This window comes from Engraulis encrasicolus, chromosome 4 (genome assembly GCF_034702125.1).
Source record: "Engraulis encrasicolus isolate BLACKSEA-1 chromosome 4, IST_EnEncr_1.0, whole genome shotgun sequence".
Classification (NCBI taxonomy): domain Eukaryota; kingdom Metazoa; phylum Chordata; class Actinopteri; order Clupeiformes; family Engraulidae; genus Engraulis; species Engraulis encrasicolus.
This window is the reverse complement of record NC_085860.1, coordinates 33,690,646-33,708,688: the sequence shown is the minus strand read 5'-3', so window position 1 is coordinate 33,708,688 and position 18,043 is coordinate 33,690,646. Positions and strand designations below refer to the sequence as shown.

At 42.1% G+C, this 18,043-nt stretch overlaps 1 protein-coding gene across 1 annotated transcript; it reads right to left on the bottom strand.

The window, feature by feature from the left end:
* Positions 1 to 297: 297 nt before the first annotated feature.
* LOC134446851 (paired box protein Pax-6) lies at positions 298 to 16,708 on the bottom strand. Its single transcript, XM_063196148.1, has 13 exons — positions 16,696 to 16,708; positions 13,157 to 13,210; positions 11,950 to 11,973; positions 9,370 to 9,500; positions 8,907 to 8,942; positions 8,600 to 8,815; positions 8,010 to 8,175; positions 4,303 to 4,461; positions 4,029 to 4,111; positions 3,556 to 3,706; positions 2,085 to 2,194; positions 1,643 to 1,793; positions 298 to 1,036 (listed from the first exon to the last, which is right to left on the bottom strand). The coding sequence occupies exons 1-13, from the start codon at positions 16,706 to 16,708 to the stop codon at positions 951 to 953; spliced, it is 1,380 nt and encodes a 459-aa protein (XP_063052218.1). The 3' UTR covers positions 298 to 950.
* Between the last annotated feature and the right edge of the window lie 1,335 nt (positions 16,709 to 18,043).

Genomic DNA, 18,043 nt, shown 5'->3' with positions numbered 1-18,043 from the left:
TTTTAAACCTATCAACCTTCAAATGGTTCCAAGAGACTATATGCATGATAAATATGTAATGGAATTTTTGAATTATTCTGAGAAATATAAATGAAATTAACATTTTTATTATAGAAATTGTTCTGGGCGACTCCTAGGGAAGACAAATACTTACATTTCGCATTTCAACAGAAACAGATTGAAAGATATTGAAAACACAATCTACGTTTTTTTTTCTCATTCTTGTTTTTTACTTCGTAGCTATGAATTTCCTCCTCCTCCTGCTCCTCGACAATGAGTGTATTCCACAAAACATCTTACATCTCCCAGCAAGCTCGGGGAAAGGACTGATAAGTGGGCCTTTGTTTACGCAATGGTGAACCGTGGCTTCAAGAACTCGGTGCAGCTCTCCAACCCTCCAGATCCCAAACGTGGTAAACAAAATGGTAGAAGTGCTTGATATTATCTGATAATATTATGCAGGGCAGAGCATCTTCCTTGAAAAAGGGTGTTTCTTCTCAATAGCTGTCAGATTGACTTAACAGGGACAGTCCATCCATTTCTGTTGTTCTTTTTTTTTCCTTTTTCCGTCTAAACATACAATTGGCCATTTACAAATACATCAAAAAATGACAAGTTGGAAACTGAAAACAGCTTTTTTATGTTCCATTTATAACACAGGGCACTTTACAGAAGTTTTTTTTCTTTTTATCTCATTGTAATTTGTCTTTTTCTGTCCATCTTCAAGTCTTCGTGTCCAAAAAGTTCATAGAGAATGGCACAATCCCAGTAGAAAAAAAAATCGTCCCTAAGAGTCTGATGTCTCGTCTCCTCTGGAATAAAATACTGCCACAAAACATAGCTGTCTTGTGGCCAAATGTCACAGGAGGTTGAGGTGATGGGGGGTGGGAAAGGAAGGAAGGAAGGAAGGAAGGAAGAAGTAGTGTCTCTCTGTTGCTCTCCTTCTCTCCTTATTGTAGTCTGGGCCAGTACTGAGACATGTCCTGTTCACTGCCTGGCACTTGGACTGGCACCGATACTCCAGGAGAGATGAGTCCTGAGAGAGAGAGAGCGAGAGAGAGAGAGAGAGAGAGAGAGAGAGAGAGAGAGAAAGAGAGAGAATAGATGAGCTATGCTGTTTGCATTCGGCTCAATGCCATTTCTGGCTTCTGTTGACATGCGAGCAGCAGCAGGTTCTCCTGCCCCTTGTTATCAATGATATATAAATAAATAAATCAACTGTAAAATTATCTTGTGAACAACAGACGGAATATATTTCTCTATTTTGGGACTGTGTTTTGCATGCAGTTACATCAAAGCTCAATAAGTACACTACCCCAGTTATTCTATGTGTGAATCCAAACCCAATTTGTTTTTTTTTCCATTTCAGTAGGTCTGGGGAAGCATTAAATGAATATAAATAATTCTGTTTAACTTGGCCCAGCGTAGCCTTAAAGAAGAGAATATTTCAGGGAATGTTCTCATCTTACATCTTAAATTATGGCAATTAAAAAGCGTATAATTATAATAACAATAAATAGAATTACTGTACAATAAAAGTAACACTCGTGCTTATCTATATTCCTCAAAGGTTGTGTGTTTAATAATCGATGCCATCAACAAACTGCACTGTTTTTATATGTAACATAGATCACCATTTTACCTGTTGATGTGGCGCCTGACGCGGTCATTGATTGGCTGTTCATATGTGCCTGCATATGAGGGGGCGTGTACGTGTCATAGCTGCGGCCGTTTACAGACGGACTAGTGGGTAACATGCAGGAGTAGGACGAGGTCTGGCTGGGTACGGGAGCCTGGGGCAGAGAGAGAGAGAGAGAGAGAGAGAGAGAGAGAGAGAGAGAGAGAGAGAGAGAGAGAGAGAGAGAGAGAGAGAACATCATTAGCTCTGGCAGCACTGTATTTACAATTTACATAGACGTGCTAAAAACCGTCACTGAAATTGAATTGAAATAGACAATACACTGTAGGTGGTAGGAATGAAATTAAATCAGAATTGAACTTAACATTCTACAGTACATATGCAAAATAAAATAAAAACATCACACCTCCAAAGCAATGTTGTTCAGAGAGAAGGCGCCACTCACTTGCATAGGCAGGTTGTTAGCCATAGTGAAGCTGGGCATGGGAGGCAGGGCGCTGTACGTGTTCGTGAGAGAATCTGATCTCCCCAGCATGGACCCCGACGTGAAGGATACTGGAGGAGAAAAAGACGAGCTCATTTACATCTCCCTCGGCCGTCAGACACAGCCTTTCATTTCTAAGTGTATAACCAAGGTTTTCCTGCATAGTCTAGGACAGCCAGTATTATTAAATTCCTCTTAATTGATTTGACCGAACACACAGACCCACACATACACGCACGCGCACGCGCGCGCACACACACACACACACACACACACACACACACCTTTAGCTTCAGCACACTTGCTTTGCACCGGCTATTCATTTCATTACATATGACACGAAAGTATCTCTAAGTATATGACAAATAAACATCCTTGTTTCCTTGTATCAAACCTGTAACTTCAAAACAACTGTATGGAAGACAGACATACAACCAAAATGAGCTAAAAGCTAGGCTAGCCACTCAGTGAGTGGCCTATCTTGTTGAGGTGTCGGGAGGGAGCATTGCTAATGCTCTACGTCAAGCTGTGCTGGCTGGCATTCGCTACATGAGCCAAAGCAAGCCAAAACAAAAAAACTGCTTACTGATTATATTATTAAATCAGAGCACTGCATTTCTTCACCCATGTTGTAATTGATGCAAAGTTTGTGTGGGTTCTCATTCATCCTAACCAAACGTGTTTTATTGTAGGTAACTGGACGTCATTTTGGGAACTTTGAGCTTTTTGTGATGTTTGTCTGGGTTGTCTTTAATCGAAATAGTTAAGTTGAACGCAATTGGTCTACTTTTTGGAGCCCATTTGACTGCAACTCTTTATCTCCTGTACAGCAAAAAAAACAGTGTTAACGTAACACTCACAGAGTCAGTTTTAACATATGCCAGGGTGCATCTGGTCCCGGAGTACTCTGTAAGTGTTGAATTAACACCTCATTTTTACTGCATCCTTGAGTGTGCTAATCACCTGCCATTGTGGGCTGTGGTATGGGACTGGTAGCCTGATTATCAGCGACTTGCAAATCTCTTCGAGACTTGGTCTGACCAAGAGCATAAAAATTTACATTTCCCAAACGGCCTCCCTTGGTTTGCTAATGATTGTTTGCTTCCCAACAAAGTGGGAGGAGTTCCCGATTTTGCGGGAGCTCAGAAAGTACTTGCATTGCTCTTGACCTGACTGGTAGCAACGCTGAAGCTGTTGCGTCACTAGGAGGGCACGGCCTGGCTATGGTAGACACTGGTGTTGAAGCTGCTGACTGCACAGTAAAAACACAGTGTTAATTCAACACTTAGATGGTAACCCAGGACCTAATATACTAGAAGATTTCAAATTGACTCTTTAAGTGTTGAATTAACACTGCATTTTACTTTGTGGTAGGTCTCAAATTATTTCCTGGTGTTCTAGTAATGTCTTGGGTGTGTGAGTCATTAGTCACCTGGCGTTGTGGGCTGCGGTATGGGCTGATAGACGCTGGTGTTGAAGCTGCTGCTGATCGGTATGTGGCTGGACGAGTTGCTGGCCTGCCGTCTCTGGTTACGCAGCTTCTCCTCCCGCCGCCACTTTGCTCTCCTGTTCGAGAACCACACCTGAAGACACACACACACACACACACACACACGCACGCACAAGCACACACACAAAGGGTCAATATTCAAACTTGCCATTGTGAAGTCACATCTAAGATTGTCATAAGAAAGTGCTGTGTTTTTACAACCCTCCTGTATTTTGGCCTCTCTTTCCCAATGCCTGAGAGTAGATCTAACATCAATATACCACTGTGTACTGTTGCCCTTTAGCCATCCCCAAACTAAATTCTGTATATTTCACTCCGTACTTCAACTCATTCTACTTTGTACTTCTCAATATGTCTGTGAAATGTGACAATATAATATTCTTGCATCCTCATACCTGTATTCTGGCTTCTGGGAGGTCAATTTTGGCTGCGAGGCGTTCCCGGGCAAACACGTCAGGGTAATGTGTTCGTTCAAACTCTGTAAAAAAAAAAAAGTCAAATGTGTTATCAAACAGGGACTGTTGACTGCCAGGATACACACAAAAAACAATGGTAATGTTTTTTTAAGGTCAGTTGTAGTCGACAGGTGGCTTCTATCCTTTAATGCAATTCATTCTTATTTCCCGAAGAAGAGAAAAGTGTTATTTGCGTGTGTTATTCATGCCATACCTTTCTCAAGCGCTTCGATTTGCTCCTGCGTGAAGGATGTGCGATTCCGCTGCAATTTCCGTTTCAGCTGGAGTCTCATTTGTGTCTCTTCCGAGTCCTCCCCGTTTGAACTTATCGAGTTGGTGTTCTCCCCTCCCCCATCCGACTGCTGACAGCCATCTGCAAAACACAAACAACATGAAATCAATACAAAAAAAGCAACTACTGTACTACTCTGTCTCTTGAAGTACCATAGCATCACATGCTCAGCAAAACATAATTGTCTTGTGGAACCTTCTGTTTTTGCTTGTCAACAGGCCTTGTTTATCACCTTAACAGAGCTTTTCATTCTGAAACGTGGAGATAACAATATACAAAACGGTACGGCACAGCGCTTTGAAATATTGTGGGAAAATATTTCCAGCAATCTCGCTTGCCTCGTCTCAGATCTTTTATCTCCACCGGACAAAAGCTTGTGAGCCCAAGGGGTTTTACAGAAATGTGACAAAATGTGGTAAAACCTTTTCAATCCCTCTGAAATGTTTTAAACCCCCAAACTTTCACCTCCCACCACCACCAACCTTCCCTTCAGCCCCGAAAAGGAGTTCTTCAATTGTGACCACCATATGGGCGTTTGTAGGCCCATTGAGGTGACCACCAACACTTGAATAGAAGGAGCTGCTTTTCACCGTCACACAATGCCGGCGGAGTAAGGGAAACTATTAAATACTCGGCCCGAGGAGGGCTGGCAAACTTTTTTTCTCTTTTTTTTTTGGTGGGCAGAATTTTTTAAGGACACAATTGCGGGAGGCGACAAAAGGATTCTCCTTAGGCATGCACTGCTCTTCATTGTAAGCCACAAGGATCCCAGTCAACAGACTTTTCAGCTCAGTATGTTAACCTTTATGCACGGCTATCATTAATCACTGTCCCCCTGGGCAGGCCTGTTCAATGCCAGTTGGGATTTATGCCTTCTATAGGCAATGAAGAGAAGAGAGAGAGAGAGAGAGAGAGAGAGAGAGAGAGAGAGAGAGAGAGAGAGAGAGAGAGAGAAGGCCTAGGAGGGGGGGACGTGAATGGGACATCTCTATACTTGGTCCCCAGTTAGCTGAATGAAAAGGGACAGGGATGCCGACTGTGACTTGATAAGCCCCAACCTGCTGCCTAGTTGGACATGAGTATAGCGGCAATTTGCTCAATTACACCCGCTTCACTGACACCATGCGGATGGACTCATATCTATCTGCTGTCGTTTCCACAGGTCCCTTAATGGGCCCGTGCAATGATTCCATTCGGATTTGAATCCATCTGCTATTGTCCATCCACTGCAAAATACTTCAAAGTCTTCCCTCCATTCTCGTAAATACGGCACATGCTAATTAACATTATAACAAGAACTGCCACTATAAAGGGAACATGATCAATGAGAATGAGGTTTTGGCATAGACTGTTTAAGAGACCTGCACAAACTCTCATGCAGCCTCACACTACGCACTACGACTGTCTCACAGAATGTATGAAGACAAAATGCGAATGTAGCAATGTTTCATAAAACATTCTATAGATGTCAGATTCCAAAAGTTGCTGCTCACTCCTATAGCCCATGTGGGAGGTATCGTATACGTCATAAATAATACAGTATTGTGTTTTGGCGTATTTTGTTTTTTTGGCATATTTTTCGTCTAATGCTGTCATAGTACATTTCTTTGAGTTGGACAAATGATAAAACACCAAAATGAACAGAACAGAGGTCTCTGTAAATCAAACGCTTTTCATTTTGGGAGAACTTCCTTGCCAAACATGTGATCTCTTCCAGCTCAAACGTTCATCTTTCCGGATCCTTTTTTAGGTTAATGGTAATCACACGTTGCAGACTTAATGAGCAAAGTTTGTTTACCACACATGAAGCAGCCTAAGTAAAGTGAGGGAGGAGAGCAACATCACTGCTGCTTGGCAACACTGCTTAATAGTGTTCCGCCTGTGGAACACTATAATAGTTATTGAAAACACTTGACTACCACATTACTACGCCATTACACAGAGCCATTGGTAATAGACTACGACTTGGTCATTGCCATTCTGGTAAAAGCAGATTTATAACACGGGCCATCCATGTCTTAACAGATTAAGAAGCTGCTGCACAGTAAATTCTGCAGTGTTCATTTAACACTTAGAGAGTTGATTTGACATCATTTGGACTTAAATGAACTCTTTAAGTGTTGAATTAACACCGCAACATTTACTGTGTGTGCTTCATGCTCCTCACTGCTCCCTTGCTGAGGCAGCTTGGCCGCAGGCCTGTCAGGTACTAGCAGCCTATAGCCACGGCTCCCCGAGACAGCAGGGAGGATAACACGGCCTTGTCCTGCATCCTACATGCCGTTATGCATCAGGTAAGAGGACTGTTGGATGTTTGTTTGATGCTTGATACTTGATGTTGAGAGCCCTTCCTAGGATGAGACTTAACCATCAGAGGGCTACTTGATAACGGGGATGGGAGGGAGGGGGGTAGCATAAGTAGGCTACTCGAACATGAAAGCAGATCTAAAGCAACAGCGCCAAGTGGATGGGTACAATTTCACAATGTCAAAATATCATAGCTTCATAATGCTGTAGGTCCCTCATTACGAAAGATGCGGAGAAAATGCCACAGCGATGGTCTATCTTAAACAGTAATCTACGCACACGCGCACACACACACACACACACACACAGATATAGTCATCTATTCTCGAGGCCTATCAGTCGAAATGAATCTCCAACTTAATTCACTGGTGCATGACATTAAACAGATTGAGATCATACCCTTTGAGACAACACAATGTTTATGTTACTCTCCAACAGAGCACTCATAGGCTTTGCTCAAATGCAAATGGAATAACCCACAAAATACGAAGCCATTCTCAGTTTATGAAGTTGTTAAAACACTACTATTAGTTGTTACCATTACAATTGCTATGTCTGTTGTTCACATTGATAACACATTAATATCATATTAATACAAATATGTAAGAATTAATGAGGATATGTCTTAAATAATAATAATTATATAGGGTATTTAAAACACTTGACCTCATTTGAGCAACAATGTACAATAGCAGATATGCAGGGAATGCTATTAGGCTACAAGAATTCCGAAACTCACTCTTTCTATACACACCTCGGTGGTGTCAATCTTACATTATTAAAGTATTTTGCGTCTGACGTACGTATCTAATTGGCAAGTGGCGCCACATCGTGAGCATGGGTCTCCCGTGGAACATTTTCTGCAGCTGCCTCCTCAAACGAGACGTTTATTCATGTCATCTTAATGAGAAACAAAACGTTCTCTAATGAGCAATTACATAGCGACGGAGAACCGTTCCCATAACAAATTCTTGCGTGTGACAGAAACAGCCCTTTGTACAACACATATCCTGCACACGTGTTTGTGCTGTGTGTGTCACTGTGTGTCAGAGAGAGTCAGTATGAGTGAAACTCAAATGTTTTGTAAGCGCACTGCGTATTGATTCAGTCACAGACGCGTTATAAGGAAGCATGGAATTCACTTTAATTGCACAACACTGCAAGCAACCATCATCACACACATTTAGCAAAACTCTACATCTAGGCCTAGATAGCCCCCGTAGATTGCAGTATTTGTAATAAATTACATTAGCCCTAATAAATGCAGTATTGTTATGGTGCATATTTAATTTTGCGCCATCGAAGAAGCTGAAGATGCTTACCTTGATTGGGCTGTCCTGGCACGGAGGTTCCGGGGTACCAGCCCGGTCGGCTCCCCCATGTCCCTGTCTGACCGTTCAGCATTCTCAACTTCTCATACATGCCATCTGCGCCCATCTGTTGCTTTTCGCTAGCCAGGTTGCGCAATACTCTGTTTATCGACGACACCTGAAAGGCGAAAAAAAGTGCGCGTGTTAAATAAAGAACACATTTTTAAGATAGGATGACACTGTGGTCTCTCAGTAGTACCCACATGCCTCAGTCACTACCTACATAACAGGCATTGCAGACTAGAAGGCTCAGATAGGATAAGAAACCAGGGGCAGCTGAAGCGGAACTAAGTCGGTGATCAATGAAATCCATCACTGGGAGTTCAAGGTCACGCAGCAGCATGCATGGCTACAAGCGCCAACAATAGCACACTCGCTCATTATTTACCATTTCTGGCTTTAGGCTACTGTATTTACATGTCATATAACAATGTAACAAATTGGTCATATCCGGTCACACACTTTTTACGCATTCCGTTTAGGGCCCATATATGAAATAGACTGTGAATTATACCTATGGAGAGGCAACAACTTACACTTACACTGGGTATATTATCGTTCGTACAGGTCCCCTCTGATAGCAGTCTGTCGCGGATTTCCCAGGCGAAGATAGACGGGCACTCTCTCTTATATTGGGCAATTTTCCCCACCACCTCTGGAGTTGCTACTCGGGGTTTACTTCCTCCAATTGCCCTGGGTCTGATGGAGCCCGTTTCATAGTACCTGCCCAGAATTTTGCTCACACAGCCGTTGGACACCTAGATAGAAAACAAAAGACACAATTCACATACATTATTTAAGACTAGCGGGAATGTTTTAATGTATTCTGCAAGCACCGGGCAAGCTTACGTTTTCATTGTCCAGCACTTTTGCACCATCATGGGTCTATAACACAAAAATATAGGCTACCTTCAGTGGTATATGAGACCTTTTGCACGGAAAACATTTTTATACAATGTTTGGGGGGTTTAACGCAAAGCGCATGGCCGTTTGGCTTTAAAAATGAAGCAAAAAAACTACAGTCTACCAGCCGCCTTACATAACGCCCTGCCATAAATAATTAATACAGCAATGACCCCCAAGTAATTAATTATATTAAAATACACATATTGTAATGTAATGGAAATAATCGCGCCAGCTGGTTTATTTTAAAGCGTTAAACTATGTTGTAGCTTAGCCTACTGACATTCTGTTATTATTATTTAATTAAATATGACAATATGTAGGCCTACTTCAATGCATGCAGAAAATGCTACGACAAAACATAAGTGTCAAATTTATGTAATCGCCTGACAAAAGAGTAGAGGGTCACCTGCAATATCCTGGATATGTCACACGGTCGTGCACCGCTGTGCGCGAGCTCCACTATCTTCTGTCTGGTGGAGTCGGGCAGCGGTCTGCCGTTAACGAACACCCCGCCAAGCTGGTTCACTCCGCTGTGACCTGGACATGAGGAAGAACATTTTTGACGCTTATTTTCACACGACATCAAAGTGCACAACAGCCCGGTTAATAATACTAATAATAAAGTATCCAGATGCCTTAAATGTCCGCCTTAAGCGCACAGTTATATGCACAAAAAAACAAAGTTTCCAAGCTTGGCAGGCGCTCATAAACAAAACTGAGAATTCACACAGGGAAAACCGAGAAAATCCTTGAAAATGACCATAGCAGCTAATTATGATAATACTATTGTTTATCCGCCATACACTTCAGCCATCCTCTCCAGATGTTTACGCAATATAATTAATGTAATCGCATTATAATTGCACATGATCAACGCTGTGAATAAGCATCAGCAGTCTGGTATGATCTCGACCAAAACATCTCCAGCTTGCTGAGCCCAGATTTGCGCATCTTTTCACAGCCTTAACCGGATCAAATAACACAAAGCCTTTTAAGAAGCTGTATTACAACGTTACACTTGGTGTACAACGCAGCGGTTTAAATAAGGAACTCAAGCAGCAAGCCACGATCACACAAATGGCACATACTAAACTTAGCTTTACAATGTTCGCATCCAACGATACATACTTTTAAACAAAGAATTTCGTCAGCAATACCCAGCGGAATAAGAAGTCTGCAGACAGCAAACCTGACAGCAAGGTTGAGCGCGAGACTCCCTGGTGTACAGTATGTTTGCTCTAGGATTCTCCGGTCTCTTCCCTTCGAAGCCTCTCGTTAAATTGAGTCGGAGAGTGCAGGCTCCTTAGCCATAAATAAGCTCCAAATATAGAAGAGGGGGAAAATATGATGAGCCTGCCTGACATTTGTCTTTAAAATAAAGCTAGCTGCACGTCAAGTTTGAGCTTAATTTCTGGAAATAGGCGGAAGTCGCCCTGGATCATGCATGGGAGGCTAATTGAAAAGATCAGTTGGAGCACTTGTGGCAGGCATGTCACTTTATGACACCGCTCTGCTTTTGAAAATCGCATCGTCACGACAAATAGTAGCATGATAAAACGACCCTTTCTGTCTGGATTTGGATATCACTCTGAGTAAATTGGACTCTACTCATTTACCCTTCAAGGGAAGCTTCATTTTAAGGTAGCCAGAGGCTGTGCGCGGGCACGTTACCGGGGTCGCGCGTCCCCTTAATATATTAAAAGTGACATCTTTTTTTCCAAGGGACAGACCCACCGCTTATATTTACACTAGAGCATGCAGTCTACAGTGAGCTATTTTTTTATTTGTTTATTTACAACGTAGGCCTGCACTTAAGTGTTCTTATAATAAAGAAATGGACAAGAACACAGTGCACGGACGCGCGTAATATTTTACAGAATGATCAAATCTCGAGAAAAATAATACAAAAAATAGGCCAATATTTTTTTCGACACTACGGTGACAGTTTTTATTTCGGGATTAAAATATGAATAATTTGCATTTATAACTCAAACTAGGCCTTTGTCAACAGGGTAACCATAACTGATACTGACGTGTTAATTATAAGACATTTCCCCCCTCTTTTTTGCTTAAGATAAGCGGGGTAGAGCAATATTATGGTGGATTTATAGGCGCCCTATACGGAAATACAGCCATTTGATCGGTGTGGCAATTAGATTAGGATATAACATAAAACTGGAAAGGTTAAGTCTTAATCATTATATAATTCCCAGGAGGAGAGCGGTGTCGATCACGCCCAGTGGCAGTGATGGCGAGCCTTGTATTCTATTGCTAGTCAATTAATAGCAAAACATATGGTGTCAATTTGGAGGCTCCGCTGCGTATTAACACAGAGCCCCCCAGAACGCAACCGCGACCTTCACCACACAAAACTGGAGAGCTTCCCTACCCTCATCTCCGCAGTCACAAAATATGCACAATATTACACCACATCGCGCGTAAAAGTCTTATCGTGAATGCGCAATACCAACAGAGGAAAAACACATTTCCCATTGCCAACTTTCGCCATTCGTCTGATAGCTAATATGCCACAAAAAAATACAACAACAAACCTTTTGTTTAACATATTCCAAGTTATTTTCCTCGCTTGTAATGTTATAGTAATTACCATCTTATATAATAACAACACTATAGCCTAAAAGAAATGCAACGCAGCAATCTTGCGTCACTGTCATGTTGTTGCCATCAGTATGTCCCACTTCACATGACCTAAATTCCCTCTCTTTGTTAGGAAGGACTCCTTTTAAGTGTCAGGGCTACTCTCCTCTTTAAGGGCGTACCTCTAAAATTACTTATCACATAAACACATGTGTGTGTAATAAAAGAAAGAAAAAGAAAAACAATAATAATTGCCTACTACGTTTGTGTGTATAGATAGCGCCAGGCGATGCAAGAGTGTTAGCATATGAAAAAAAACAAAAAACAAGCATCTCACAGCACACATGGGTCATTCAGTTAGAGAGAATGAGGAAGGCATTCCACACACCTTCATTACAGATGTCATACACCTCTTGTCCAGCATTAAGAAAGAAAATAACGTCTCGTTTATTATTATTATTCTGTCAACCAAAATGCGTTCCTTTTTTATTATTAAGCAAACCTGCCTTGTGTTTTAAACAAGTCACACTGCTGTTCATATCTTTTTGTGTGTGTGCCTGGAACTATTAAACCTCATGATTATACAGCCATATAATTTTACTCCCACACTGCTTCGGACCCAAAATCTACATAAAGATTATTATAAATGTTCCATGAGATTTCGTGCAATGTCAATTCCCTCTGGTTAATGGATTGGGTGGGTTGCCAGCCAATCCTAACATTAATTCAGACTATTCTGCAATTATTTAATGTCAAGTCAAGCAGAAACTCTCTCCCTCCCCCACCCCTCACCCCCTCCCTACACCTCTCTCAATATCCCTGTGTGTCTGTGTGTGTGTGTGTGTGTGTGTGTGTGTGTGTGTGTGTCTGTGTGTGTGTGTGTGTGTGTGTGGTTTTGTTTTCATGATTACTTGAATGATGAAAGCCTGCAGTGTATCTGCCTCTCTAAGTGCTTTGACACACAACTTTTAATAGCAGCACATTCAACAGAAGGTGCAACAAAAGACAGTAGGCCCACCTACACAATGCCCACTTATTATCACTCACTTAAACACCACATTCATACACTCAAACGGACCACTTAAACAGTAGTCACAATTCTGCGTCTTACAGACAAAACAAGAATCTATATTTTGGTAGACAAAATCTAATTCTCCTGTTTGCATAGGCACGGCCGTTTTAAGGATCGGCTCAGACACACGTTAACAGTGTTTTCAGCTGCACACCTACAATGCAACACACCTTGCCAAGCGTCTGCCAATCTCTGCTCTAGAATTTCCCACTGCTATACTAGACAGGAAGATATTGCATTTGGAAATGCAGCATGCTGTTTTTAGCAGAACCTCGGTCCATCCTTGTGCACACACACACACACACACACATCCAGACCTGTCATGCACCTGCTTGTCGCCAACAAGTAGGCCTACGTATCCTTGTTCCTTCACAAATTGTACACACACACACACACACACACACACACACACACACACACACACACACACACACACACACACACACACACACACACACAGACACACACACAAATACAAACGCAAACACACACCCGCCCGCCCTATATACGAAGAATCACTTACTGTTTTGCATCATGCTGGCAACTCCTGTCTCCCAGGTGCTCCGGTTATAGTATTCTATTAATGGTGAAGAAAACAAGATGGCGTGGTCAGTACACACATCTGGCTACATTAAGACATGTACATTTTACATGTTGTTTATGATACTGTGATGCCTTGTGAGTCTGTGTGTATACTGTTGTTGTTGGTGGTGGCATTGTGCATTCTGCAGTCTCTACTATACTGGTATGATGCAACCTACTGTACGTATTGTATGCACACATACAGTCCAGAGCTGTGTCTCCACAAGCATTCATTTGGTGTGTATATATATCCAGCGATTAAACTTGCCTGATAACAGTGTTGACTGTCCGCTTAATACAAATTAAAGACTGTCATCGGCTTCGCACTAGTTAATACCTTCCTAGGACAAAGCAAAACATTTTATTAGTACACCTTGTCTTCTGCAGAACCACTACTTTATTTTTTATTTTTTTACATTTAAAACCATAATATCTAAATGCTGGGATATGGGAATGGGGAATAGTTATAGACACCCATATATGAGGATCACACTGTCATCGAAACGTACTATTATGAATAACAGCATTTTGTGACTCTTTCTGTGTAAACGAAAGTGTATGGGAACTTGAATCTCTATTAGATGTTGAGCCATGCCACGGCTGACTTCTGTTTCAAACCCAGTAACAATCAGTGGGTCTTGCATCACTCAGCCAATCTGTTGAAGCACTTTCAGCCTATATGCTTTGCATGAAACATGCAGCACAAATAATTGTTTTATCACCATAATATTTGCCACAACACTCTGCATATTTACAAGATGGGATTTTATAATTTAGCAAAACATTTTCAGTGTGAAGTGATGGGCAATTTCTCCTGTACAGTGACTGCTGTAGTGGAATGCATTTTTTTTTTTGCAAAACTTTTGAGTTTGAGGTGAGTGGCTATTGCTCCTGTACTCTGCATGTGCTCTCTCTCTCTCTCTCTCTCTCTCTCTCTCTCTCTCTCTCGCTCTCTCTCTCTCTCTCTCCTCCAGTGCCACACGCTGTCTAGCTCGCCTGGCTGCTCTGCCAAAGTAGAGGCTGGGGGGGTGAAGGCTGGCCCAACAAAGCCCGCTGAATTTGAACAATAGCTCCCTTTCGTCCCCTACACCACAACCCAGAGAGCAAAACCCCGGCTCCCTAACTAGCTACACACAGCTTCAAAAACTATAGACGTACCAACAGCTCGCAGAAATACAAAGAGACCTCGAGGGGTGTAGAGGTGGTGGTGGTGTTGGTGTTGGGATGAGAGGGAACTGGATGGGACAGGACACCCCCTCATCCTACCCCAACCCAACTCAACTCAACCCACCACATCCCTCCATCGCAAGCCTACACAACACACACACAAACACACACACACGCACACACACACACGCAAGCACGCACACACACACACACACACACACACACACACACACACACACACACACACACACACACACACACACACACACACAGACTACTCTCCTCTCCTTTCCTCTCCTCTCCTTTCCTCTCCACTCCTCTCCTCTCCTCTCCTCTTTCTCTTGCCAGTCCTATATGCCAGCCAGGTCCATGACCTACTACTTGTATGCCCCCAATGCAGTTTTTTTGGGTGTATCGCATCTCAAGATAAAGAGAAGTAATTTCTTGGTATAATAAATATCCAGAGGTAATTGTGCATTCTGGTGTGTGTGTGTGTGTGTGTGTGTGTGTGTGTGTGTGTGTGTGTGTGTGTGTGTGTGTGTGTGTGTGTGTGTGTGTGTGTCGTTAGCGATTGTAAAAAAAAAAAAAGGAAAGAAAGAAAAAAACAGAAAGAAAGACACAACAGCTCAGTGGGGCGCTCATTTGGTTAAAAGACAATCGCAATAAAGAGCCATTCAATACATTTGCCCAGAAAGAGGCCGGTGAAGGAGAAGCTCTAGCTTTGATTTTTACACCCCCCACCTCCCCTCTCTCTCTCTCTCTCTCTCAACTGCTTTCAACTGATGTAGCAGTGTAACCTATATCAGACCACATTGCCCACAACTCTGGAGCTGAAAATGAAAACACACACACACACACACACACACACACACACACACACACACACACACACACACACACACACACACACACACACACACACACACAGGCTACAAAAGGGTTTTGTGATTTTTGCATCCGTCACACTGGATAAAACATCTAACCTCATATAGGAAAATATGAAAACTATGAAGCGACATGTTACACTTCTAATTCTGCATTTGTGTACATAATGTACATTGTGCTGAAATATTTTTGTACCTTAGGAAAAAAAATGTTGGTCGACACACTATTCTCATAAATCTCCTATGTCCACTGACATGGCATGTCACACGTTTATGACTAATAACCTGTTATAGGCTAAGTAGGGTGCAGCCTGGATTGCCTATAGGCCTAATCTGCATTTCCACCCAGTTTAATCTGACACTTCAGGGCCGTTAATTGAAGAAGCTTTTTCTGCCCCGTAAATTCTTCACATATTCTTGCACATGGGGGAAAATATTCTTCTGTCACTTAAGGCTCTGAAAATATAGACATTTTACAATGGCATATAATTACTAATTATTAATAATAATAACAATAATAATTCTAATAATAATAAAAGGAAAAGAAAATGATGTAATTTGGCATGTGTGCAGATATTTCAAAATAAAGACCTTGATATGACACATGTGTCGCCAAACACAAATATTTGCAATAGCATTGTTTTTTTTGTTTTTGTTTTTTTACATTTTAGAGACCCTTTCACATTTCAAAATTATGATGCGGTAACAAATAACATTGTTCCTTCCGAATGTATCATGTGAGGAAAATCAAGATCATGTTAACGTTTTTTTATTTTTATTAAATGTCCTATGTGCAATCCACACATGGTGTGCTTGTGCTTGCTTTCAACATATTATAGCCTCGTATTCACGTTAAAATTAGAATTAAATAGCTTCGTCCTCAACAACACCAAGTTCATGGTTCACTGTTTGTAATAATGCACAGCCGAATCTGTCAGTGTGATTGACTTCTTTTTCAGACGCGCGTCACCTACATTTCTACTATCACACATAAGAATTGCTTTTGCCACAAAAATAAATAATCAGTGAAGTTGAGCATAAGAGCGGCGTGCAGTCCAGTAGTAGCCAAGTAATACTCCACAGCAGGCAAGTTATCTCTCCCTCCGACCAGCTTGGCCAAATTATTTTCAACAACTTCGGCCCGGCACCAAATGCCCTCAAACTGCGAATTATTCTGCCTTGTACATGTCAGCGACCCCACTGCATGTTAAAATTTAAGTGTATGTTTATCTGTGTTTTTATGTGTTATTATCTGTGTGCATGTGTATGTGTGTGCATGTGCTCGCATCGATACGCCTGCTCATGGCACCGTAAGTGGGTGAGTGCGCCTGTGTGCGTATAGGAACACTATATAACGCCGAAGAGCACCTTACAGCGAACCGTAAAACACAAAACAAACTCCACTAAAACCAAAAGAGATCGGACTTACCTTTCTGTGGCATAATGAGGGATCCGACCGATGCCGTTTTGGACAGATCTCAGTGCGAAAGCAACAGAGTATCAGTGATGGTCGAAAAAGCTTTTCAGTGAGTTTGCTTTATATAATTTCCAACTGATCACGGACAAAGATGGAAATCCCTGCGAAGGAAACAGAGATTGACAATAAAATGGAATGTCAGGCTCTGCGCGAGACTGAGAAATGCACGCTCGTGGGCGAGTGAGAGAGAGAGAGAGAGAGCAAGAGAGGGAGAGGGAGAGAGAGCACCTACGCTGATTGGTGATAGTACTAGTGTATAAGTGAACGTGTTCCTGGTTTCTGCCTCAGCCTCGCCTCCACTGCTCTTCAGTGCCCCATTAGCGGAGCCTGACCTCTTGTCATCATATTCCAGCAAAACACTTCCTCCTGCTCGGATGCCAGAGCGGGAACTGGGCAGAGTCGAATCCCAGTTTTCTTTTTTTTATATACCGTACTAATTACACATGCAAATGCACTTTTTTGACTAAGCGAATACATTTTGGACAAGAATTACTGCCTTGTTCTATTCGAGTTCACTCACAGCCGGATTATTAACCCACGAAGAACTCAATAACGGTTTCAACAACTGGGACATTGGGGGGTCTCCTGGTAGTACAGAAACAGATGTTATGGGCAAAATGTGGTTGTTATAACACGAACTGTTTACAACACCAGCACGATCAGTGCATGTACTAGTTTGTTCTTGTGATATACTATTTTATGGCAGAATATGCCCAATTTACAAAATGAACTGAAAACACAAAGTAGACACCTAGAGCCAATCCTGTGTAGCGGTGCTGTTGGCAAACGCGTAAAAATGACAATATTACAGAACGTGGACGCAGCTATTCTCTCTTACCATTGATATATGACAGCAATTCGTTTACCTCCAGTTAGTAAATGGGCATGCAAGAGGAATCTACACGTGTCACTGTTGACTATATGACATCCCTCTATAACTCCATGCGCACCTGCAATTGTTATTTCTTTCTTTCCTTCTTTCTTTCTTTTTAGAACAAACAAAAACAATAGATGGGTACAAATCGCCCTCAGAAATTGTGTTAGGTCTTTTGGCGGAATGGGAATATCATAAAAGCAATGGCTTTCTAAGCAATGGCCACACACCCGAACTACATTTGTTGATTACTTGGGCATTAACTTCACTTCGGTACACTCCAAAGAAACCCCTCTGCGCACGCATTGGAGGTTACATTTGGAGGCACAGTCCCAGCTAGGGGTGCTCCATTCATTTGTTCGAAAGAAATAGATTCTGGGTCGTAGAATACGAAATCAGGGTGCGAGGTGACGAGTGAGTTGGGGT

Bases quoted from the DNA above. Each gene is read 5' to 3' on its own strand.
- LOC134446851 (XM_063196148.1), bottom strand. The intron at 11,974-13,156 runs GTAAGTGATTCT...ATGCTGGACAAG, and splicing joins TGCCAGCATGATGCAAAACA to AGGTGTATGACATCTGTAAT. The intron at 4,112-4,302 runs GTATGGCATGAA...TTTTTTTTACAG, and splicing joins AATCGAAGCGCTTGAGAAAG to AGTTTGAACGAACACATTAC.